The 25,421-nt window shown below is 41.7% G+C and overlaps 1 protein-coding gene across 2 annotated transcripts; it reads right to left on the bottom strand.

The window, feature by feature from the left end:
- Positions 1–161: 161 nt before the first annotated feature.
- On the bottom strand, positions 162–25,358 carry LOC115779072 (calcium/calmodulin-dependent protein kinase type IV). Of its 2 annotated transcripts, none has more exons than XR_004019887.1 (12): positions 24,591–25,358; positions 21,945–22,023; positions 21,541–21,603; positions 19,072–19,154; positions 17,511–17,583; positions 13,108–13,198; positions 12,257–12,331; positions 10,607–10,682; positions 10,141–10,267; positions 9,101–9,253; positions 1,538–4,912; positions 162–908 (listed from the first exon to the last, which is right to left on the bottom strand). XR_004019887.1 is itself a non-coding variant. In XM_030727531.1 (12 exons), the coding sequence occupies exons 2-12, from the start codon at positions 24,695–24,697 to the stop codon at positions 4,400–4,402; spliced, it is 1,440 nt and encodes a 479-aa protein (XP_030583391.1). In that variant the 5' UTR covers positions 24,698–24,782; positions 24,921–25,358; the 3' UTR covers positions 935–4,399. The 2 variants fall into 2 exon arrangements, 1 of the variants encoding a protein (XP_030583391.1); XM_030727531.1 differs by lacking the exon at positions 162–908 and having other exon boundaries at positions 935–4,912; positions 24,591–24,782; positions 24,921–25,358.
- Between the last annotated feature and the right edge of the window lie 63 nt (positions 25,359–25,421).

The following is a 25,421-nucleotide window of genomic DNA, read 5'->3' as shown; positions in this document are numbered from 1 at the left end:
CTTTTGCCCAAACCTAAGAAAACTTACCAGAAAACTGGTAAAAAAAAAATAATAATAAAAAAAAAAAAAAAAATATATATATATATATATATATATATTTTATTTTTTTTATTTTTTTAACTGTAAATAAGAAGTTCACTTGGCCTAAAAGTAATAATTTAACATAATGCAAACCCCTGTCTCATGGGTTAAATTAATGCTTGTGATCCTTTCATCCACCTTACCCTCTTGGATGCATCTTACTAACTGAGCTTGCTAATGTCAGCTGATACCTTAGCTCTCCCTCAGCTTGGCAACATCCAACATACCAAAACTGAGGCTGTGTCCATTCTTCGTATACAGTCTGTGTTTGATGTGATGTGTACATATTTTTTTTTCCACTTTTTCTTTATGCTGTATTCTATTGCTTTATATTGCTATATGTTATACTTTCATTTTTTGTCTATTTATTGTGAAGCACTGTGATTTTTTTTTTCTGTGATAAATAAATTTTACTTACATACACTTTGTTTAATGAAAATATACAAGAACATCTTGAACATGGAGACCATCCCTGACTGTCCAAGATCATTTCTTATGGGCAGTGCCGGCACCGGCCTTCTCGTATTTCTTCCATCTTTCCTTGTCTCACTGCCACCAAACTGAGCCCTGATGCCAAAGACGAAGACGATTCTGGTCTCGGTCATCTTGACAAGCTTCTCCCTGATTTCGGTCTTGGAGACTGTGGCCTTTGCTGGAAGAACATTGACGAGCATTTGCTTTGCCAGCCAGTTCATCGTGAGCTTGTAGGTCCTGATGTCACTGTGCCATTCATCTTGGCTCCAGCCTCACTTAGTTACACAGGAAATGTGTTTCCAATAAAGCGTGCTATGTTTGTGTCTGTGGTCAGTTAGGAGGAGTTTCCTGCACTGAAACATGATAAATTCAGGACTTGGTGACTAATAAGCTGTGGGGCAGTGGACATTTTACACGTTAAACTAGGGAGAAACAAATTAGAAAGCAGCTCATAGCTGATGGTGCTCCTAAGAAATCCCTGAACACCTGAAAGACTTTACAGTGATTGATTACTGTCGAACCAGCTACTCAATAAAATGTTCTCTGCCTGGTAGCATAAAGTGTTGGCTGCTTTAAAAGTGCTCGCTTCTGTTTTCTCAGACTTTCTGTTCAGTCTCTTGGCCGCTGTAGCTTTGAGTGTAAATATAAATTGGATCTTTTTTTATCGTGTCTCATTATTTTCTTTCCAGATCGCTCTGCATCTGTTCATTTCATTTTGGAAGCCCCTGTACAAAAAGAGGTAGAACGTGTGGTTTCAGATCGGATGAAAGGGGTTTATTTTCCACAAAGGTCAAATTTGGTGTATTTGGGGGCTTGAACACTGAACATGTCTCTTGGCGAGTTGAGCAGTAAAGATGTCAGTAATAACTTGTCTAAAACCAAACTACAGTATGTACAGTGCAAATAGGAGAGCATCATCACTGCTGATAAAGTGTAAACAACACAACGTTTTACGAGAAGATCACGAACACAAGTTACTTACCTGAACGCTACACACTGGAGGTACTCTATCTACTCATACAGCTGCATAATCATGTCAGCGGGTGTCGACGGTAAAGAGTAGAAAGGATAAAAAAAACTCAGAGTTTTACAGCAACATGAAAGTCCGAAGCGTCTGAGTGCACATGCTCCACAACAAAAAGGGATGCAGAAGAAGAAGAAAAACCCGAGAGATGAAGCTGCTCTCTCTCTCTCTCTCTCTCTCCCTCCTTGTCCATGAGTACAGAGCATCCATCCATGCAGGCAAGCGCCAAGTCAGCTGTGTTAGCTTAATAAAATACAATCAGTCAGCTCTGTCCTGAGCATCAGAGGAAAAGTCCACTTTCTGTGCCAGGAGAAGAAGAAGCCCAAAACACGAGACTCAAGTCTCAGTTTGTCCCAGATCAGGACTTAAAGGAAAAGATCAGCATTTTGAGAAACACTCAGATGGGTCAGTCTCATGTTTATGTGTTAAGTATGGAGGAAATTCCACATATACCTGCCAACAGTCAGAAAATATGAAAATTAAACCTACAGATTTTATGATGGAAATTGTTGATTATTGCCTGTTTAAAATGGTGGGAATTGAATTAATTACTTTTTCTTCTTAATTGGATTGTTGAATATTTTTGTATTTGTGAGCGTTTGCTGCACCTGATCCCAGACTGCTGCGATAAAGTTAGGCCTGCAGTGCCACTCAGTTAGGAAATCAATACACTCTTTAAAGCACACTGTGAACTTGATTTTATTGAAACCAGGGAAGGTGTGGCCCAGATCTAACCCACACCAGACACAATCATCTGCCCCACAAACTGGGTGGAGTGATGAATTTAGGCAGTCTGCTATTTGCTGGATCTGGGCCAAATTTTACCCCAGAAATGCTGCATGTCAACCAAGAAGAACACCCCCCAAAAAAAGTGTGTGTGTTTGGGGGGGTTATACTTTATCCTATTTCTTCTGACTCAGATCTGACCCACACCAGATGCATTCATCTAGCCCACATGTCTTGTAGCCTGTTGGTATTTGGGCAGTCCACTCCTGTTTGCTAGATATGGGCAGGAAGGTACCTGCTGAGAAGGTAGTGGTGGTAGATGGATCTATGCTATGCTAAGCTAACGCCAGTTCTGTTTTAAACACATAGACATGAGAGTGATTTCCATCTGGATTTCTCACCATCATTGCCAAATTTAGCAAATGGTGTAAAATGACGTAATGTTCCTTTAATGTGACAGTAAGTATAGATCTAAATAAATGTTTACAGCTAAAACGAAGCACATTATTTTTCCTCTAAAGACCAAATGAGTTGTTTTTCTACAAGGATCAGCCAGTAAAGATTCACACAGTATGTATTAAAACACTTTTGGAGGCGTTAGCAAACTTTAAAGAGCGTCTGCATGGGCTGAAAACTCCCCAGACTTAGACTGGAAGAATCAGCCAAAGAAGAAATTGTATGCAATAGGTGGTTCAGTAAATAGTTACAGTAGTTAATCCAACTGTCTGGGTGTTAGTTTTCACTCAGTATAATTTCATAACTTCTGCTCCATTAATATTTACTTTGAAAGCCTCAGTGGCCGACTTATCCTGATATACTTTGTTTTACAGAAGTTCCCCAAGAAACCTGCCAAGGGGTACCATGCAGTGCTTGTGGGCTGTACTGCCCATACTAGAGAGACATATGTTGCCTGTAGCAGATGACAACCTGAAGGTTTTGAAGATAAGGAAAATAGTAAATTAAAAATAAATACAAAAACAGTGGAAACTGAGTATTCTAGCAGTCTTTGGCTCACACGGTTAACTTTTACATATTTTTACCTTTTCATTTATGAACATTTCACACTAACATATGACAGAAAATAAGGGAAAACATAATAGGTCCCCTTTGGTAACAGTTGTAAGTCTGTTCTCAGATGTCCAATGTCATAATAGAGCGCTTCATTTTAGTTGTAAACACACACTTTGCTGCCGCTGGTTCATTTCTGTGGTAAGAAAAACAAACTGTGGTTCTGGAGAGTTATTCTGATTATTGCTTTGCACACATACCGACTCTTTTCAAAAACAACTGAAGTCTTGCTGATGTACTAAATAATTCAGGGATACTTGATGAAGAGCTGCAGTGGGTGAGCTAACTGCTAACATGCCATCCAATCCAGATGTGCTAGCCCTTGAGACAGCTGCTCCCCAAGCTTCCTGTTTAGCTGTCACTGACTTAGCTTTAGCACATCCACTTCCTCACTGTAAATTATCTGTCATCACAAAATGATTGAGCAAACAAGCTTGGAGATACTGGCAAGACTGCAGTAATTAACAGAAACAGTGAACATGTGTTACCTCTGTTGTGTTTTTAGTGGACACACTCACATAAGTGTAAGATGATTAAGAATTTTAAAAAGTCATGTTTTGCTAGTTTTGTGATTTCATTCACATTTTTTAAATGCATTTTTTTTATTTTATAAAATAATCAAAGGATGTTTCATTTAAAATTTGTTTTCTGTCCCTTCAAAAACCATGATGGTGTTTTCCTTACCACAGTGACAGGACCAGAGCAGATGAATGCTAATGGAAGAAACTCTTTTTAACTTTTCATATCCTGAATAATCTAAGGCCTTCATACTAAACACCAGAAGACAGAACATCTGCAGGAGCAGCCAACAAACCCTCCGTGAATAAGTCGCTGTAAGCACGTAGGCCTAACAGATCCAGAACTTGTGGTGAAACTGCTTAGATATGAGATGTGAGTTGCAGATACGTTTGGCTTTGGTGTAATTTGTTCCCAATTTAGATATTCATACAGAGCTGATGGAAAGCTGAACTGTTTTTGCTTCTGTGTGAAACTGAAGGAAAGTGGAGCATCTTCTTTGCCATTTGATCACTGGCAGTGGGTGGTCTTACTGGTAGGCTCCGCCCCTGGCGTGAAGCCATTGCTGAGGTTGTTAGGACTTGGGGGTGAGCCCAGTGTGGGCGTGGCCTCTACTCTGGGGGTGGGCTCTATGACAGAGCAGCTTTTCTGCGGCAGCCGGGGTTGGACCAGCATGCTTTTAGGGATTACAGATACTTGTCGCAGCCCGTCGGCACGCAGCGGCGGTCTGGTTGGGATGGGCCCTACTGGTGTGACATCAGAGCTCGGTGGTTCGGGGCTGCATGGAGGAGAGAGGTTGAGGGCACTATGGTCAGCATCCTTTGATTCAACTTCCTGTGGCAACTCCTGGTCAGGAGGAGGAGCATCTTTGTCTCTGTGGGTGGACTGTGCAGACTCAGGAGGCGGGTCCTGCTGCATACTGCTCTGCCTGGAAGCCCCTGAACCTGGAATATCACAGCTGTCTGTGCGACGCCGCGAGCCTTCGTGCATCCGACTTGTGGCCACAACAGCTTTCATGGCCGCCTGTCAGCACACATAAAAAAACATTTATTGTTGGTGATTCCACATACACTGATAATCAGCAATACAATGCCATTTTAATGTAACTGTTCCACTGTGAGGTTTATTAAGGTCTGTGCTGACAAATTCTGACTTCAGTCTGAAGTTTTAATCATCTGTGTGTGGAATCTGGAGACAGTACAGAAATGGTGATTGGATTTATATAGCACCAATTCATAACAACAGTCACCTCAAGGTAGTTTATATTGTAAGGTAAAGACCCTACAATATTAAAAAGAAACACCAACAATCAAATGACCTCCTATGAGCAAGTTCTTGGTGACAGTGGGAAGGAAAATCCCCCTTTTAACAGGAAGAAACCTCTGGCAGAACCAGGCTCAGGGAGGGGCAGCCATATGCTGTGACCTGTTGTGGGGGAGGGGAAAGAAGAGCGCAGAGGGAGACGGGACAAAAGACACACATGGGAGAAAGTGCCAGAGTTTAAAATTAATTACAAATGATTAAAAACAGTGAGGCATATAAACACATGGAGAGTAAAAAGAGATGAGTGAAGAAGAAACAGTGCACCATGGGAGGGCAACCTCCAAGCAGTCTAAGCCCATTGCAGCATAACTACGAGATGGTTCAGGGTCACCTGATGCAGCTCTAACTATGACCTTTATGAATAGAGAATTTTTAAAAAATAATCTTAAAAATAGAGAGGCTTTTCTGTCTCCCAAATCTAAATTGGGAGCTTGTTCAGTGAGCAACTGCTTCATCCGAAGCGTTTATCTTCCCCCTGATGCTAATGCTAACTCGGCAGTTAGTCTCTTACATGACGCGGTTTGCAGTCAACAGAGCAGATATCCTGAGGCTGTACACATCATTGCAGGAGACTTTAACCATGTCGATTTAAAGACTGTTCTACCCAAGTTCCATCAGCATGTTAAATGCCCTACAAGAACAGCACACTGGATAAAGTCTACTCTAACATCAAGCTGGGTTTCAGGGCTGTGCCACTGCCACATCTGGGCCAGTCAGACCATCTGTCCCTGCTTATGATTCCAGCATACACCCCCCTCAGCAAAACTGCTCTTTCTACATCTAAGACTGTTCAGACCTGGCCTGAAGGTGCCTCTCAACAGCTGCAGGACTGCTTTGAAACAACTGACTGGGACGTATTCAAGCACCAGGACCTGGAGCAGTATACCTCGGCTGTTCTGGACTACATCAAGTTCTGCACCGACACTGTAACTGTGGACAAGAATATCCGGGTTTTTCCAAATAGAAAGCCATGGATGAATGGAAAGGTGCAGAGCTTACTCAGAGAGAGGAACATCGCCTTCAGAGCTGGTGATGGGGTGCTTTACAGCGCTGCCAGAGCCAACCTGAAGAGGGGCATCAGGGAGGCCAAGGCTGTGTATAAGAGGAGGATTGAGGACTGTTTCCAGAGCCACGACTTCAGGCAGGTGTGGCAAGGGGTTCGGCATATTTTGAACTACAAACCCAGCCTGTTAGTTGATCAGAGTAACATCAATCTGGCAGAGGAGCTGAACAGCTTCTTTGCACGCTTTGAGGTACAGCAACCAGAGACAGCCATCCAACATCCATCAGTAGGCAGCAGCAGCATCCTCAGGCTGCAAGAGCAAGAGGTGAGGCGTATGCTGGAAACTGTGAACCCCAGGAAAGCTGTGGGGCCCGATGGTGTCTCTGGACGGATACTGAAGGTCTGTGCGGCTCAGCTGGCTGGTATTTTTACCAGCATTTTTAACCAGTCCCTGAGCCAGGCTGCTGTCCCTTCCTGCCTGAAGTCCTCCATTATCGTCCCCATCCCCAAGAAGAACACTATCAGAGGTTTGAATGACTACAGGCCAGTAGCACTCACACCAATTGTTATGAAGTGCTTTGAAAAGCTTGTCCGGGCTCACGTCATCTCCAGTCTCTCCCCCAGACTAGACCCCCACCAGTTTGCCTACAGAGCCAACCGGTCCACAGAGGACGCCATTGCCACGGCCCTCCACTCTGCCTTCTCTCACCTGGAGCAGGGGGGGAACTACGCTCGGCTGCTCTTTGTGGACTTCAGCTCGGCGTTTAACACCATCCTTCCTGGCAGACTGGTGACTAAACTGTCAGATCTGGGGATACCACGCTCCACCTGTCTTTGGATCAAGGACTTCCTGACAGACCGTTCCCAGAGGGTAAGAGTAGGTCCCCACCTCTCTTCAGCCATCAGCCTCAGCACCGGCTCTCCACAGGGCTGTGTGCTGAGTCCCCTACTCTTTACCCTCTACACACATGACTGCACCTCCATACATGCCAGTAACTGCATCATTAAGTTTGCGGATGACACCACTGTGGTGGGGCTCATATCAGGCGGGGATGAGTCAGCATACCGGGACGAGGTGCAGCGGCTGTCAAGGTGGTGCAGTGAGAATAACTTGATCCTGAACACCACTAAGACAAAGGAGATGGTAGTAGACTTTAGGAGGACAACACATGTCATTCAACCTCTGTTCATCGAGGGGGATGAAGTGGAGCTGGTTTCAGATTTTAGGTTCCTGGGAGTACATCTGCAGGATGATTTGACCTGGAGTATCAATACGACCAGCATTGTCAGGAAGGCCCAACAGAGACTGCATTTCCTGAGGGTTCTTAGGAGCAACTATCTGACCCAGAATCTGCTGGTGTCCTTCTACCGTTGCTCTGTAGAGAGCATCCTGACCTACTGTCTGTGCGTGTGGTTCAACAGCTGCACAGCAGCAGACAGGAAAACACTCCAGCGAATCATCAACACGGCTCAAAAGATCATAGGCTGTCCCCTGCCCTCCCTCCAGGAACTGTTCAATGCCCGCTGCCAGAGGAGGGCACAGAACATCCTCCAGGACCCCTCACACCCTGGACACTCCTTGTTTGAGCTACTGCCATCAGGCAGACGTTTCAGGACAATGAAGGCCAGAACAAACAGACTGAGGAACAGCTTTTATGCCAGAGCCATCATTGAACTGAACTCTGTGTGGTTAAATGGACAGTGATGTGGGGTGGTAGTGCTGACTGTGTGCGTGCGTTGGTGTGTGTATCGGGGCTAGATTCGTCTGTTAATTTACTATTGTGCATTGTATTTTAGTAATCATTTTTATCACTCATATTTTTATTATTTTATTATTTATTGTCTGAGGCACCTAGAAAGGAATGCATTTTAAATTTCGTTGTGCAACTTCTGTGTACAATGACAATAAAGATTGTGATATTGTGATATTGTGATATTGATATTGTGATATTATTGTAGGTCCTTCCTTCCTACAACCAAAGGCTTATCTTGTCTTCTCTTGTCTTGTATCTTTTGTATGTGAGGAGAAAGATTTTAAACTTAATTCTGAATTTAACAGGGAGCCAGGAAGAGAAGCCAATATGGGAGACAAATGCTGTCTCTTTCTAGTCCCTGTTAGTACTTTCACTGCAATGTTTTAGATCAACTGAAGGCTTTTAGGATATTTCTTATTTTAGCAATATTGAGTAAATGTATGAAAGCAGTCCTACATATTTGTTCAATGTGCACACTGAAGGACATATCCTGGTCATTCACAGACAGACAGACAGATAGATACATAGATAAACAGACAGACAGATAGATAGATAGATCCTGAAGGAAATTAGACTCCAAGATTCCTCACAGTATTGTATTACAGTACACAGTATTGTTGGTCGCCAGGGTAATGCCATCTGAAGTAATTATCTGGTTAGACACCATGTTTGTAAGATTTTATATAAATTTAGAAGCAGGAAATTAGAGGTCATCCAGGCCTTTATGTCTTTAAGACATGCCTGTAGTTTAACTAGTTGATTTATATAATCTGGCTTCATTGATAAATAAAGATGGGCATCATCTGCATAACAATTTAACTGTATGAAGTGTTTTCTAATAATCTTACCTCTTAGGGCACGTACTATATGGGTGCAAATTCCCTGAGCAGTTCTTGATGTAATTTCTGGCTTTATGTACTGGTTAGATTCCTAGGGTGATTCCCTAATTTCTTTCCCCAGTTTCCCATCTTTCAGCACCAACAATATCAAATACAATTTTAAAAAGACAAAAAAGTATAAGTCCTTTAGCATCCCCAAAGAAAACCACTGTGTTAGGTCCCAAATCAAATGAAATGCCTACGAAAAAGTGCTTTGTTTTGTTTCTTTTTTTAATGTAAACAAGTGACTAGCCTTAAGTTTGCGTCGAGCGTTGAACTCCTGTAGTTTCCTCTGGGTAGTATCCATATGAGAGAACCGAGCAGCTTTACCCAGCACCCAGGGGTGCTGCAGGGCCTCCCGGACACTGAGGCGCTTATGAGGGTCGAGGACAATCAGCTTACTAACCTGCAGACAGACCAAAGGGACAGTCAGACTCCCAGTCCAGGTAAAGTCTCATACAAGTCCAAATTCAATCCATGGCAGAATTTCAAGATTCAAGATTTAGAGGGCCTGTGTGAAGTCTCAACTCATTTGCTGCAAGTTTAAATAAATTCTCAAGTCATTCTGAAATAAATCCAAATCACACAAAGAAACCGATCTTTACTCATTCACAAACAGGTCAAAGGCAGTTTGGAAGTCCTTCTAAATAAATTCTACCCGAGTGTCAAGTCATTTCATACACGTCCATCTCAAGTTCTATATCATTCATCCAAGATAAATCCAAATCTAGTTTTAGTCATGTTAAGTCAACACCAACAAAGTTCAAACAAGTCTCAAGACATCTAAAATATCATGATTCAAGAGATCACAAATGTTTGACCAAGTCCAATATCCAGCCATTCTAGACAAGTTTATTTTAAAGGCCTTCTCAGACAAAGTCAGTTCACTCCAGTTAAGCCTTAGTCATGTCATTCAAACCAACTGAAGTTCAAACAAGTCTCAAACCATTTTATATTGCTTTAAGTTCAATGTGATTCCAGGCAAGTTAATATGAAGTGTGAAGTCACTCTCGACATTTCCCAGTGAAGTCACAAATCCTACTCCATGTCCGATATACAGTCTTTCAGTACAAGTTCAAGTTTCTAGTTATCCCAGAAATCGTACAAGTCCTTCAATACCAGTCTGTTTCAATTCCCAAGCCACTCTGGACAGTAAGAGTTAGCCCCAACCATTCTTCAATAAAAAATAGTTTTTACAAAACACGTCTGAGATCTTTAAAATAAAGTCTCAAGTCCTGTAAATTATTCACATTTAATGTATTAGAATAATGCCGGGTCATTGGTATGGCTCACCAGATCCTTGGCATTGAGGGAGACCTCATCCCACCATGGAGAAACAAACTCATAGTCGCAGTTAAGGATACGACTGTACATGTACTGATCCCCTCTTGGATCAAAGAAGGGCTCAAATCCACAAAGTCTGGGGAAAAAAAAAAACAAAAGGCAATGAGTCCAAGAGAGGATGCCTATTATGCCTTATCACTTCTAGATGAGAAACCACAGCTGTGTTAGTCTCAGATCCATTTGAAGGCAGCATCAACACACCTAATTACTTTCTGAGGAAACCAGATAAACAGGATGCAGACTTTCATGTTATGTCATCGTGTTTAATGGCTGTTATGAATCAAATGGAAGACCATAAAACTTAGATGTGGTCTCTATACTGACAGCAGTGAGTCAATAATGAATCTTTTAGTATGTATGCGCAAGTGAGTGTGAGTGTACACTTGGACTGGCAGCAAGGTGTTAATGGACTCACAGGATGTAGAGGATCACGCCCACCGACCACATGTCCACCTCAGGGCCGTAGGCATTTCCCCGCAGGATCTCCGGAGCTGCAGGCAGAAGAGTCTGTTAGACGCCAGATGGCTGACAGAAGCTCTAACAGAGAATTTTTGAAATCCCACAGAGCAGAAGCTACAGTACAGTGAACACATTACTGCCCACTTGCGTATATCACTGCAACACAGGTGAATAAACACATCTACAACTGATACTACACCTACTACAGCTACTTCTGATGGCACCATCCAGAGCCATATTTTTACTACTATATCTTTCTCTGCACCGCAAAGTGCTGCTGTTACTGCTACACCACCCAGTCCTGTTACTGTGTCATGTATGATTGAGATTAAAGGGTCCACATTACACTGGTCTGAGTCATTGTTATCTGAAATATTAAAATTTTAATGTAAATGAGAAGTGTGTTACTGTAGGCGAGACACTGACCAGTAATTTCCTACTTCCAAATTCAGACAAAACTAAAATTCTTATAAACATGTTGTCTAACCAGATATTTTTTCTGGATGGTATCACCTGTCCAGCACTACTATGAGCAACACTGGAGCCATCTTTGAGCAGGATATGCCAGTTAACTCACACATTAAACAAATCTCTAGGAAATTCTTTGACTTGCACAATATTGTCAAAATTAGAAACATCCTATCTCAGAGTGATGCTAAAAAAAAAAAACTAGTTCATACATCTATTACTTCTTGACTGGACCGTTGTAATTCTGTATTATCTGGTTGTCCTGAAAGCCTTCAGCTGATTAGAGAGATCGCAGTGAGAGTACTGACAGGGAAGAGAGAGAGAGAGATCATTTTTCTCTCATATTAATGTCTCTTCGCCGGCTCCCTGTTAAATTGAAAATTGAATTTAAAATCCTTCTACTTGCTCACAAAGTCCTGAATGATCAAGCCTCATCATAGCTTACATACCTCGTAGTACCATATTATCCCAACACAGCACTTCACACTTCTCAGACTGCAGGCTTACTTGTGATTAAAACAGTTTCTAAAAGTAGCACGGCAGAGCCTTCAGCTATCAGGCCCCTTTCCTGTGAAATCAGCTCCCAGTTTGCATACAGGGAGACAGACACCCTCTCTGCTTTTAAGATTAAAACTTTCTTTTTTGATAAAGCTGGATCAGATGACCCTGAACCATCTCTTATTTATGCTGCTAAAGGCTCAGGCTGCTGGGGGACTTCCCATGATTCTCTTATTCACTCCCTATATGTTTTTTATGTCTCTATTGCATGCCTCTTCTCTGTAGTTTTTGATGTCCCTTTTGTTGTTTCTCTCTGTGCTGTGTTTCTTTTTTTCCATCGACTCCTCCTCGGCTCGGGTGGATTGCAGCAGATGGCGGCCCCTCCCTGAGCCTTTTTCTTCCTATTAAAAAGCAGGTTTTTTTCCTCCCTCCTATTACCAAGTGCTGTTTATGGAGGATTGTTGGAGTATTTTGCTTTATAATGTTGTAGGCATTTAACCTACAATATTAAGTGCCTTGAGATGACTATTGTGTGATTTGAGGCTTTATACATAAGAATACATTGAGTTTAAGTGAATGTAGTTTTCCTAGTGAAGCTGCACTAATAGGGTATTTTTTGGTGGTAATTCTGTGTACTTACCGCAGTACCCTGGAGTACCACAGACCGTCTTCATGGTCACCTGATCATCTATGATTTTCGAAAGACCGAAGTCGGCTATGAGAGAAGAGAATGTTTTCTTTCATTGGTACCGAACTAAGATAAAAGACTTCTAATGCATTTGTTTTGTGCCATTTCCTGTTTCTATATTAAGAGAAACGAGGGGGCGAAGGAGTGGAGGTGGAGGAAAATGTGTTTCTCTGCAGGCAAGTCTCTGAACTAAAGGAAGGTGTTGGTGGAGAGCAGTTTTGCTCAAAGCGAGCGGAGGCTTCCATCTGTAACTGTTAGCCGGGGGCTCGCCGGCCATCTGGACGCAGAGGAGCGTCTCCAAAAATGAACCAAATTCTGAGCCAACAATATGTTTCTGTGAGAGTTTCTACCTCTCAGACAGATAAAACAAACTCTAAATATGATATTAGCACAGGTTTATGACTCAAATGCAGCAGAAGACACAAAAGGTTGAGCAGCTTCTGTACAATAGGTAGGCTGTTAATTTTTATTTTACATAATAAAGTATTAGCACAATGGCACAAAAGCATCTTTAAGACAGTCACACATTATTTGCAAATGCAAATGATATTTTACTTTAAAAGTGCAAATATTCAAATAAACATGGTAATAGTCTCCTCTGTTTTTAAGCTGTTATAGATGATTTGTGCATCATCACAGTCCGTGTTTCCCAACTGTGCTTTTTAACCACTGATGATAATAACGCTGTGAATGACACTGTGGTGGATAATAAAAGAAGGAGGAGGTGAGTCTCAAATTTGAGACAAAGTGATTTTTGCGTCATTCTGTTACAGTCAGATGTAGAAGCAGCAGCTGTTTGTTACCTATCTTCAGCGGAGCGTCCAACGACAGGTCGGCGTACAGCAGGTTCTCCGGTTTGAGGTCACGGTGCACAACTCCGTTCTCGTGTAAATACTAAAGCACAGAGAAAGACACAGTGGGGAAAGGTGGCCCACTTGTTGCCTAGCTGAAACACTGACAGCTTGCAGAGCTCATCAAGCGGAAACCTCCAGGGCCAAAAAAATAAATAAAGCCAGAGCCTCAGTGCCATGCGAGTCGGTCCCCACAGACTCACAAATTAAAATACACAGTTTTACAGAAGAATTAAACATGTTTACAGCCTGACAACTGCAATAGGTCAACCCATCCTTTAAGATGTTATTAAGGCTTAAAGTTTGCATTACTGGGGGATGTCCTCATTGGCAGCTGCTAGCTGTCTGCCAGGCTTCACCTCACGTGATTGGAATCATGGATCTCTTGACCATGTTTGTGGTGTTGGTGCCTTTTGGAGCATTTTGATGTAGTTATCTAGCAAATAATACAAGTTGATTATCCTAAAAGGCTCTAAAATTCTGTTCTCTAGTTTTGAGTTTTGGTGAGTAAAATCCTAGTGCTTTGTTTGTATTTTACTTAGAGCTAAAAAGCACAGCAGGATAGCAGCAAGAGTGAAAGAGAAGGTTTACAAGATGGTAATGTAACCCATTACGGTGCTGCTAAAAAAAAAAAAAACAGGAGGCTGAGCTGGAGGTGGTTGAGTTGAAGATGCTAAGATTTTTGTTGGGAGTGACCAGGATGGACGGGATTAGAAATGAGTATATCAGAGGGGCAGCTCAGGGTGAGCGATTTGGAAACAAAGTTAGAGAGATCAGATTGAGATGGTTTGGACACTACAAATGTCCAAACCATCTCAATCTTATCTCTCTAACTTTGTTTGAAGGAGGACATGCAGAGGGCTGGTGTGACAGAAAGGGATGCTAGAGATAGGGTGAGATGGAGGCAGATGATTCACTGGGGTGACTCCTAAAGGGAGCAGCTGAAAGATGAAGACTTAGCACTAATAAGTATGTGTGTGATGCACGTGTGCACTTAATAAATGAAGCATGCTACCATTAGCTGATAACTTCATCATGGTCTACTTCTGGCTGCATCAAAAACAAGACGGAGGCGGCCAAAAAATGCTAACTTTAAAAATCCCAAAACCACCGGTTGCCATTACAGTCTCCATCTCCATCTTTTATAAACCGTCTATGAGTTCATCCCAAAAATTACACAGCAGATAAAATTGAACTGGCAGGTGGGCTCTGTGCAGGGTGGAGCAGTGATGGTGAAAGCTAACATTTTGTTACAGGTTTATGTTGTGTTTTGTTCACGTATGGAAACATTTTTTGTATTCTGTTTCTAATTTCAAACACCACCTCGTAGCGTCTTTACTCAGATCTCAAGAATCTGCTATGAAAAGATGTTGCTGTGTTCAGGGACTGCAGGATGTTTCTGTGCTACAAATTAATGCCACACTCACATCGGATACAACAAATACAACAGTACTGTAATCCTACCACACACACATGCATATATAAAGGGGCGTATGTTTCTCTGCGTTGTAAATGTAGGTCAGCTGTGGTCAGAGTGTGTGTGTGTGTGTGTGTGAGTGTGTGCGTGCGTGCGTTAATCCTCTCTGGTTTTAATCTGTTCAGCAGCAGGATGGAAGCAGCTGTTACATAAGAGACCTGCAGCCACTGCACGCTGCTGCCATGTGCAACAACACTGATACCAGCAACACCTGCAACTAAATCAACCACAGCTACAGCAACTCCTGTAGCTACAGCAACACCTGCACCTAAGCAGGGTAACTTCTGAGTAAACCAACACATAAAACTACAGTAATGTCACTGGCTAAATTTTGAAATTATCACAACTATGCCAACCACTGCAGCTCAAGCAATACCTGCAACTAGACATGCCAGTTACTGGCATTAACCCAAACCTACAGTAACACCTGTCACTAAACATGGACAATTTTGTAACCAAGCCAAACCTTGCAACTCCCACAATACCTGCAGGTAAACATGGCAACTCCTCCAGCTAAACCAAACCTTTACAGCAACACCTGAAACTAAACATCACAAGTGCTGTAACCAAACCAACCACAGCAACTCCTGCAACACCTGCAAGTTAGCATGGCAGTTACCAAAACAAATTCAATGTTTGCAACCAAAGCATCACCTGTCACTAAATATGGCCACTTTTGTAACCAAACACCTATAGCTAAAACTAACTTGCAACTATAGCAACACCAGCCACTAAAAATTGCAACTGCTGTAACCAAACCAACCACAGCAACACCCGCAAGTCAGCATGGCAAATATCAAAATGAATTCAACCCTTGCAACCACAGCAATACCCTTCATGAAACTTGTGCAACTAAAGCAACACTTGCAAAAAAAAAAACACCTGCAACTAAACATGGCAACCACTGCAACAAAACCAACTGCAGCAACTAAACATGACAATTCCAGCTACTAACCCAACCCTTGCAACTACAGCAACACCTGCAAATAAGCCAAGCTCAGAAACCTAGAGAAATAATAATAAAAAAAAAATATATATATATATTTAATACTAAAGCCTGAATCCCACCAAACCTCAGCATAAACACATTAACACCTGTGTTTGTTTCCCCTGAGCTTGTCTTCACAGGCAGACAGTCCTCTCAGTCTGAGTGTTTTTTTCATTATGATTACAGACAGAACTGCAGCTGCAACAAAAAGCTTCTGAAGATCAGAAGATTAGGATCTCTCATGCTGGCAATAATGACATGTTATTATGATTCACTCGGTTCTTTAATCAGCTCATTCTGTATTTCTGTGTTCAGCACAGTGTTGTATAAGCATGTCAGCGAATGCATCTTGGTTTTTTATTAACCATCGCACGCTGACCTTTAAATATGATTTTGTGCCACTTCAACGTTTGATTAAATCTGTTGAGAAACAGGAAGATTGTGATTCATCAGCTGGAGGAGGACTCACTCCTACACGAGAAAAAAATTAGCTTCTGAATGGCATGACAACAGAGTTCTGTTAGAGCGGTATAATGTTTCTGTGCTAATGAAATGTCAAATCTTGTTCCTTCAGATAAATATCAGCTTAATCTGTGTTTAGTCAGACTGTGACCAGAAAAAAATGCTAAACTAGCTTCATCAAATGAGAAAAAAGTCCAACGTCCAGCAGCGCTGATTTCATTTTGCAGCCAGATTGCCTCTACAGGGGTTGACGACCTGCTCTCCGTGACACCTTTCAGATCTAAAAACAGACTGTTTAAAGCTGAGGTTTGGTGTGAGATAGCAGAGACTGAGCAGAGCTGGTGGGGGTGAGCAGTAATCTAATGAGGAGCGGGGTGGATGGAGGTAAATGATCCACAGACAGCAGAGACACTGCAGCTGACTGAGCCGAAGCAGAAAACCCAGACAGAGCTCAGGTTCCCAGAGCTGCTTCCATTTTAACTCCCAGCCTCAAAATAACAACTTTTACTGATGTCACAAGCAACTAAACATAGAAACTACAGCAACTAAATCAACTGTTAAATCAAAAGAAGCGCCTTCAACCAAACATGGCAATTAATGTAACACCTGTACTGAACATAGCCACTACTTCAAATAAACAAACTATTGCAACGACAGTAGCAGCAGCTGCAACTAAACAAGGCAACTACTGCAAAACCTGCAACTAAACAAGGAAAGTAATGCAATTAAACAAACCAATGAAACTACAGTAACATGTGCAACCAAACACATGAAATAGAGATTTAATGGCAACTGTTAAAAGCAACTATAACTAAACCAACTCCTCCAGCAACTGCTGAAAATATAACTAAGCATAGTTACTAGAGCAACTGAAGCAATTACTGCAGTTTCAGTAGCATCTGCAACATGGAAGCTACTGCACCTTAACAACAACTACTGCAACTAAACTAGCTGCTACAATGACAGCAAGACCTACAACTACACCACAGGGAATCCTTGACAACTAAACCAACCAATTTAAGCAACACATGCAAACAAACATGTAAAAAAAAAAAGAAAAGAAAAGAAAAGAAGGCACTCCTACGAGTACATCAACTACTGTAACAAAAGCAGCACCTGGAATTAAACATGACAATGACTGCAACTAAACCAACCCCTCCAATGCAGCACCACCTTCAACTAAACAGAAAAACTACTGCTTTCATTCATTCACAGCAACAGCGGGGACTAATAACAGCAACAGCTGCAAGTAAACAACCACTGCACCTGCAGCAGCAACTGTAACCAAGCATGGCAGTATAGTTTCTCTCTGCCTGAAGAGGCCATTGTTTCTGCAGTACTTACATTTGACTACTGCAACTGATATGGGATGGCAATTTAATAAAAATGCAATCAAAGTCAAATGAGACACTGAACACAGCATCTTACCGCCACTGCCTCCAGTATCTGTTTGATGACGTGAGCAGCATCTCGTTCGCTGTAGTAACCACGTTCCACAATCCTGGAAACAAAAAACAGCAAAGATGAAAGTACATGAAAACAGAGCATCGTGACATCTCAACATTCACGCTGGTTTTATCTTCTTTACACCCACCAGTAATTTAGTTCTCGTTATCTTCTTTCTGATTGGCTACAGTTCATTAATGAACATATCGTGTCTATTTTGGTTTTCCAGCAGAGATGTGTTAACAGCTGTTAATACTTGCAACATGCTGCATCTACTTCTCTCTGACTCCTGCTTCTCTGTTTGGGAATCTCAAGATGAAATTAGTATTCTGAAAATTGCTGCACTCACTCACAAACACCTGAGAGGGCACTTAAGGGTTAATGCTGTGCTCTCAAAATCATTTGTGACAGCGGTTGCAGAAGTAATGCTTTACCACAGTAAAAGTTGTAACAGCGCAATGCTATGATGACGTTCTGCTTATGGTGATGGCATTGTGCTCAATTTATTACATTGTTTTTGACAACAAAGTTTTATTTTCCTGATAAAACCGACAAACCTGATAAACCACTGGAACCACAACTGTAGCCAGTAAAAATGGTAACTTATGCTCCCAAAACAACCACTCACATTACACCAACAGCTGCAACTAAAAATGGTAACTTCTGCAACTGACCAATCACTGACACTGAATTTTCAGTAACACCTCCGGTAAACATGACAAGTTCTGTAATTACAGCAACATGAGCAACTTAACGCAGCAACTTGTGCACTTAAACATTTAACTTCAACTACAGAAACAACTGCAACCAGATAGAACAACTTCTAAAACACCAAAGCTATAGCAAATCCACCATTCATTACATCTAAATATGGGAACCACTCCAACTACAGCAATGCTGGCAACTTAACAGGACAGTTTCTGCAAATAAACCAACCACTTAGCAACAAAACATGGCAACTTTTGTGGCCAAACCAATCATTGACACTATAGCAACATCTACAACTAAACCAGTCTCTTGTTTTAAAGGTGAAACTACTGAAACTACAGTATGACAACTACAACAACTACACCGAACACGACTGCTGCTGATGCAGCAAACCAGCAACTATACAAAGCAGCTACTGCAACTAAACATACCACACTAACATCTGCAACTAAACACAGCAACAACATTAACTAAACCAGAGTGAAAATATCAAAACTCTGCTGTTCACTATCTGGCTCATCACCTGCAACTTCTGCAACTCACCAACCAATGCAACTAAAGCAGCACATGAAACAGCTGATGCTACAGCAATACTTGTGGCTACACGTGCCACTGAAACTACCATAACACTTTTAACATGGCAACTGCTGCAACTACAGCAACACGAGCAACTAAACACAGAAACTACTCCAACTGAACATACCAAACACAGCAACTTCTCAAACTTCTCAAACTAAGCCAACCACTGACACTATAATAATGCTTTCAATTAAACACAAAATCCACAGCAATGGCAGAAAGACAACTAAAACAGCTAATTTGGGTGTATACGTACCGGTCAAAGAGCTCTCCTCCGGTCACCAACTCCAGCACCAGAGCGATGTCCGTGTCCGTCTCAAAGATCTCCTTCAGCTGAATCTGAGACACAAACACAAGAAGCAAAAAATGCATTACGACTGTATGAGCAAATATTAAAAGTTATGTATTTATATAACAATGTGTTTGTCCATGTAAACATAGAATTCAGTGGGATTGTTGTTAATCACTCAATTAATTGGCATTTCAGGCCTTTGTCATTCCCAGGGTGCAAAAATATTCAGTTGTGTCAAAGTCACCAGTGTGTCTCAGTGGCACACAAAGACGTCCTTCAGCAGTGGAGCACGACACGCTGGGTTTGAGTTATGGCACCAATGAGAGGCCGTCACTCCCACATCGAACATGAAAGATTTAAGCACAATCTTTCCTAAACCATCCAGTTTTAAGTGCCTAAACTGAAGTAATCATCTCTTGGTGCCTAACCTTAATCAAGTACGTTGCATTTAGTGCCAACCAAACCTCACTAAACACCTTGTAGAACCGAATCCTAACCAAGTAGTTTCCATCCATTTTTTAACCTCTTATCTATATCAGGGTGGATTAGATATCAGTTTTAGAATCTGATCCATTTAGAGCCTAAACTTAACCAATCAACTTTTAAAGCCTAAAACTGACCAAACACCTCTTATAACTTAATCTTAACCAAGTAGCCCAAACCCAGCCAAGCACCTTCCAGAGTTTAGACTTAATCAAACACCCTTTAAAGCCTTGTATAACCTAATCCTACCCAACAACCATTTAATACCTAAAAATTAGGAAGAACTTCTAAGAATCTAAACCTAACCAGCAGGTTAAAAAAAGGCCAGTGAAAATTAAACTGTAGTAAGAATGGAAGGCAAAACATGAAGGTCCAACGTGATCCCCCATCTCTAAACCCCAATATTAGACGCTGTTATCGCTCAGTGTCCAGTGCTGCCACAGAAAATGTGTCAAGGCACAACGAAAGACCCCTTTGTGGGTAAAGACACAGGCGGCATCTGACAAAACAACATTATGTGTAGATCGTCTTCATGTGACGCCCAAGCTTGAGGACGCATTGGACATTTGACGGGTGTATTTGGTTTAGACCGACTGATTCTGCATCTGCTATCACTTAAAACATGTCTGAGCAGAGTGAGCACGTGCGCAATAAAAAAGATATCTGTGATGTTCCCAGTCAGCATATTGTTACAGATTCAACAAATCAAGAAACAAACATAAACAGACAACAACGAGTTTGGTACTTACAGTATAATTTAAAAAAACACATCACATACTTTGATGCAGTTTAGTTTATCAACCTGGATCTGCGTTTAAAATAGAACTAAGAAAAAAATCAGAACTGATGAGTCAGTCTTGCTCTTAAATAAAACATTAGAACACACACTATAGCTCACATACTCAGTAGATAACCTCGTGCTCAGACTGAAATATAGTTGAATCTAGATCCTTACAAGCTCATAACCATGTTTAAAACCAGTGATGCAAAGAAAAGAGATTTATGGGGAAAATGACTGAAAATAATAAAACAGATTATTACGTCTAAGAGCAGCACCAGACCAGTGAAATAACTTGTCCTGGTGAACATGAACTTTAAAAAAAAAAAAAAAGGAACTGATTTATTATGTAGATTTAAAAATAAGTCACTAATTTATATCCTCAAAATAACCTCAAGTATCTATCTTTGACATTTTCCAGAATATTTCTTAATATTTTGCACCGACTTCCACCACGTGTGACTCACTAACATCATGTAGGGGATAAACGAACGAACTGAGAATAATTCCTCACATTTAACAACTCTACAGCATCCGGAGAGCAACAAATTAATCCAGCAACATTAAAAACATGTAGGAACAATTTCATCAAATAGTATATCACAATATTGTACATGTGACCTGACTTGGACTACACCACCGGCTATCATCTGAGGGGCAGTGGATAATACTGAGGGCCAGCAGCTCTCTGGACTAGGACTTCCATTTCCATACAAATGTAGATCAATTTTTAAATTGCTGATGGTTTAGAGAGTTTCCCTGCACACAACCAAGTGGAGCCAAGGCTGGCACCAAAAGCAAGCTAACCCCACAGACTCCCTTAAACAAGCATGGTTACAGCTTGGTAAAAAAACAGGTTTAGGCTCGACAGCTAAATTCCCCCTTTGTTTTAACTGTACAGAGGCTAAACAGCTTTCTTATAACTTACCTGCTTGCATTTTGTTAGCTTCTCGCTGCCTACTTGGCTTCACTTCAGCTAACTGGAGTCACTGAACTGGACCTGTTTGTAGCATTTTAATGCAGTTGCCTGATAAATAATATGGCTTGCATTGTGGTTAATTATGCTGTCCAAGAAATCTGTGCTTCACTTTTGGTGTATGAACTTCTGTGTGTATGGATGCAGCTCGTTACATAGTAATCGACCATCTCTTCCATATGCGGCATATACTTACAATGTTTGGGTGAGAAAGACGCAGCAGGACACCGATTTCTGTGCGAACGATTTTCTTGTCGATCTGCGAGAGAAAGAACATTATCAGACTACAGTGTTCAAATGACTGGAGGGTCCAGATGAGCTTAAAACCAGGTTCGACTGATTAACCCTGATAAGCCATGACATGGCTACCATCTTCTGCCAAAACAAGGTTACTCTACAGACCTTATAAGGTTTCCTGTAGTAACACAAAGATGTTAGCAGCAGATCCTCAAAGTCCTGGAAGTTGGATTTGGAGCCAGCAAGGATCAGATAGTCTACATATTTTCCTTCATCATTTATTGCTGATCATGTTTTGGCTCATCTGCGTGCATGCAGTATATTGTTAGACCTCTAATATTTCCATCATACTGGGTCACTGACCGTTTTCTTGAGGACTTTGACGGCGTAGGGTTTCTGGGTCTGTTTTTCCTCACAACGATACACGATGGACGTCGCTCCTCTGAAAGAAAAAGCAAAGCCGTTAAATCTGAACTCTGCGCAGACCCTGTGCATCTCAGGAACATGGAAACCAGCTCGAGCTGTACTGAAAGGTAGGATTGTTAGTGAATTTTTATTGTTGGATTATTTTACTGATTCTTCTATCTGACATAAGTCCTAGAATTTAGCAGCATTTACAGGGAACTGCCATTGAGACACCAATCACAGTCTTACTGGTTCCTGCAGGTACTTAAATATCGGTGCTCTATAAAGATAGTCCCACCACAGAAAGCTTCAGACATGTGGCTCCACCAGACTGACAGGTAGTTGATAATGGGGTTGCAATATCTAGAGGTAAGGCAACATTTGAGTTAGGATTGTAGATAATTAGGATGGCACGGCCCAATTTAATGACTAATGTTTGCGATGTCCAAGTCTAGGCTTTGCTGTCCACAGGTGCTGTTCCAGTGCAGGAATCTGGGGCAGGTATTTACAGGAGTTGCTCCATTATCCTCCTTTTCTGGGTTTCTGTGTCCACTGCTGTGTAGAATTCATCAGATACACACAGTAACATAGTATTTTTGTAACAGCTATGAACTTTTTCTCATTTGAAAACAATCCTACAAGAGGACGTTTTTGTTATTCTTTGAATATCTGTCTCCACGCTTCTTCTTCCTTGGCTCGGTCAGGCTAACAGCTGCTGGACACATCATAGTCTCCTCTCACAGCTTTTCTTCTCTGTTGGAATCCCAAATATTGTATTTTACATTTTTCTTTTCTATTCTGAGTTTGTTGTTTTTTTGACGAATCCCAGTTAAAGTTAGGCTTAGGTGAGATTAAGGCTAGAAACAAGTTGGGTTTTGGTTAAGATTAGTTTAAGATTACTTAAGGGTAAGTCCAATGAATTCATGGAAAAATGGTATGATGTGTGTGTGTGTGTGTGTGTGTGTGTGTGTGTGTAGGGATCTGGTATTCTGCTGGGACAGATGGAGGCAACAGATCCATCTCAAAAGCATCTCTCTCTCTCTCTCTCTCTCCCACACACACACACACACACACACACACACACACACACACACACACACACACACACACACACACACAGTCCTGGCTGGTCTCCATGGTAACAGGACACCTGGTAATAGAACTGGTGGCGGCACGCTCACACGTTTGATTTCACTGCTGACATCATTTTCATCATTTTCTGCAGATCTGCTGTCAGTGTTGTTGGTGTTTACTGAGATAACAACAAGCAAAGTGTGTAAATACACACAGTCCACTGCACTACTGCATACTGTAAACATTCAGACAATAAACAAACAGCCTGAGCTCCAGCGTTCGCTCTCACGGCTCCTCTCTTGTTGTCTTTCAGCTCCGTTTCCATGTTTACCCTGACTTTTTATGGTTTTTAAATATGAGCCACACAGACTGACACACGCAGAGGAGGAAGGCTTCAGAGCATCGACTACAGTAAACGCACCACCGTATAAATGTGCTGTATTAAAACTCCTGCATGCATAGCATTAATTCAGTAAAAGCATTGATGCATCAGCTTAATGTACTTTAATCAACAAAAGTACTTACTGACCAATAAAAAAACATCTTTTATTTATTGTGTTTATGTTGTAATTTTTTAATGTCTTAAAATATCCACAATATTACTTGCAGAATGTGTGGAAAATATCCCTAAGATTTATTTGAAAATATCAGTAAAATATCCAAATATATTAATAGAATATTGGACAAATTGTTCAAAAAATTAAATATAATATATATAAAATTGGATAATAATTAACCCCCCTTCTATCATTAAAAAAGACTGTTAAATTGGACAGATGCAATATCTTAATACCAGTTTACCAGATAGATAGATAGATAGATAGTACATAATAAAAAATGAAAAATATTAAAAATTATGTGTGAAAAATATTCATAAAATAGGCATAATTGAAAAAAAATTGTAAATTAGCCAAATATATCACTAAAATAACCCCCAAAACAGTCAAATATGAAATAAATAAATAAATAATATCCAAACCAAATCCCAGTTTAAAAATGCAAAGCTTTTTGCTAAAAATAGACCTAATTTAAAAAAAAAATCATTTAATAGATAGATATTATCTTAGTAAAGTTATATTAGTAAAATATCCATGCACATGATGCAGCTGTGTTTAACTGTTGTCATTCTATTTTTTTTACCGGCTTCACTTAAATCTGCTTAAAGCGGCCCGGTCTGAAATCTTGTCCTGATTACACAACGTGTATGTGGAGACAACAAGATGCTGTCCAGTAAAACACCTTTTCACTCAGAAAAAAAAAAAGGGGGGGGGGGGTTCCTGACACGATTCCCTGCTCTTATTCTCGTGTTTCCTATTAAGTACGAACAGGAACCCCTATTTAACTGGTACCTGATTCACATGAATTACCCTGGAATCCACAGGATGGATTATAAAGTGTTGCCAGAGTTAATCCTGGACTAGAGGATCACATGGACCCCCTCATGTAGGCAGCTTTGGCCCAGTGAAGTGTCCGTGTGAACTCATCAGACCCCCCCCCCCCCCCCCCCCCCCCCAATAAGGTGCTTCAGACCTGCCCAGCTCCGAGCTCAGGCTGTAGAATTCTTCCACCGTCCCGTCCCGCCTTGACCCGTCCACCCAGAACTCCACCGGCTCCGAACCAGGCCGGGACGTCGGCATGATGATAGCAGAACTCCCCCAAACCAGTTCCAAGAGCACCGGGACCGAGTCCAAGATCACACCAGTACTGGAGCTGGTTCAGACCGGGCCAGATGTGACCCGATCAGAACCAGGAGCGGAGTAATCCAGATCAGATCTCAGATTTAAATCCAGCTCGGTAAAGCCCAGATTAGAGTCACAGAAGGGGGATGATTCATGATCCTGATGGGCTTTAATCCAGACCAGCAGGGGGAGGAGGGGGATCCGCCTGCTCCCTCAAACTCTCAATCAATGAGAAAAAGAGGAAAAACTAAAACAGAAAAAAATACACCGGCCCCCCCAGTGACGAGCACGGCTCTTTAATCCAGACTGGGGCTGGAACCGGGATCCAGACGTACCAGCTCCAGATGTGTCGCAGCTTCCATCGGGCCCAAAAAAAAAACCTCTCAGACGTCGGATCAGCTCAGTCCATCACCAGCCTCCCGGGTTTTAGTCTTAGTGTCTCCGTGTTTTCACCCGCAGAAACGGACCGTCCGTCTCTCCGGAGCGAAGCAGCCTCCCACTGGAGATCCAGCCCGCAGTGACAGCAACACCGAAGTCGTAAAACAGACTGCGAACGCCGGGGTAAGTCGGAGGAGGATGTCCGTGTTCGATGCTCTGGGGTTTGATTCCCTGGTAGGGCTGCTCCAGATGTCCGCTGGATCTGCGGAGAGAGATGCTGCTGTAATCTCACAGCCCCGCCCCA

The sequence above is a fragment of the Archocentrus centrarchus genome, chromosome 4 (genome assembly GCF_007364275.1).
Source record: "Archocentrus centrarchus isolate MPI-CPG fArcCen1 chromosome 4, fArcCen1, whole genome shotgun sequence".
Lineage (NCBI taxonomy): Eukaryota > Metazoa > Chordata > Actinopteri > Cichliformes > Cichlidae > Archocentrus > Archocentrus centrarchus.
Note: the sequence above shows the minus strand (reverse complement) of the source record. Positions and strands in the feature narration are given on the sequence as shown.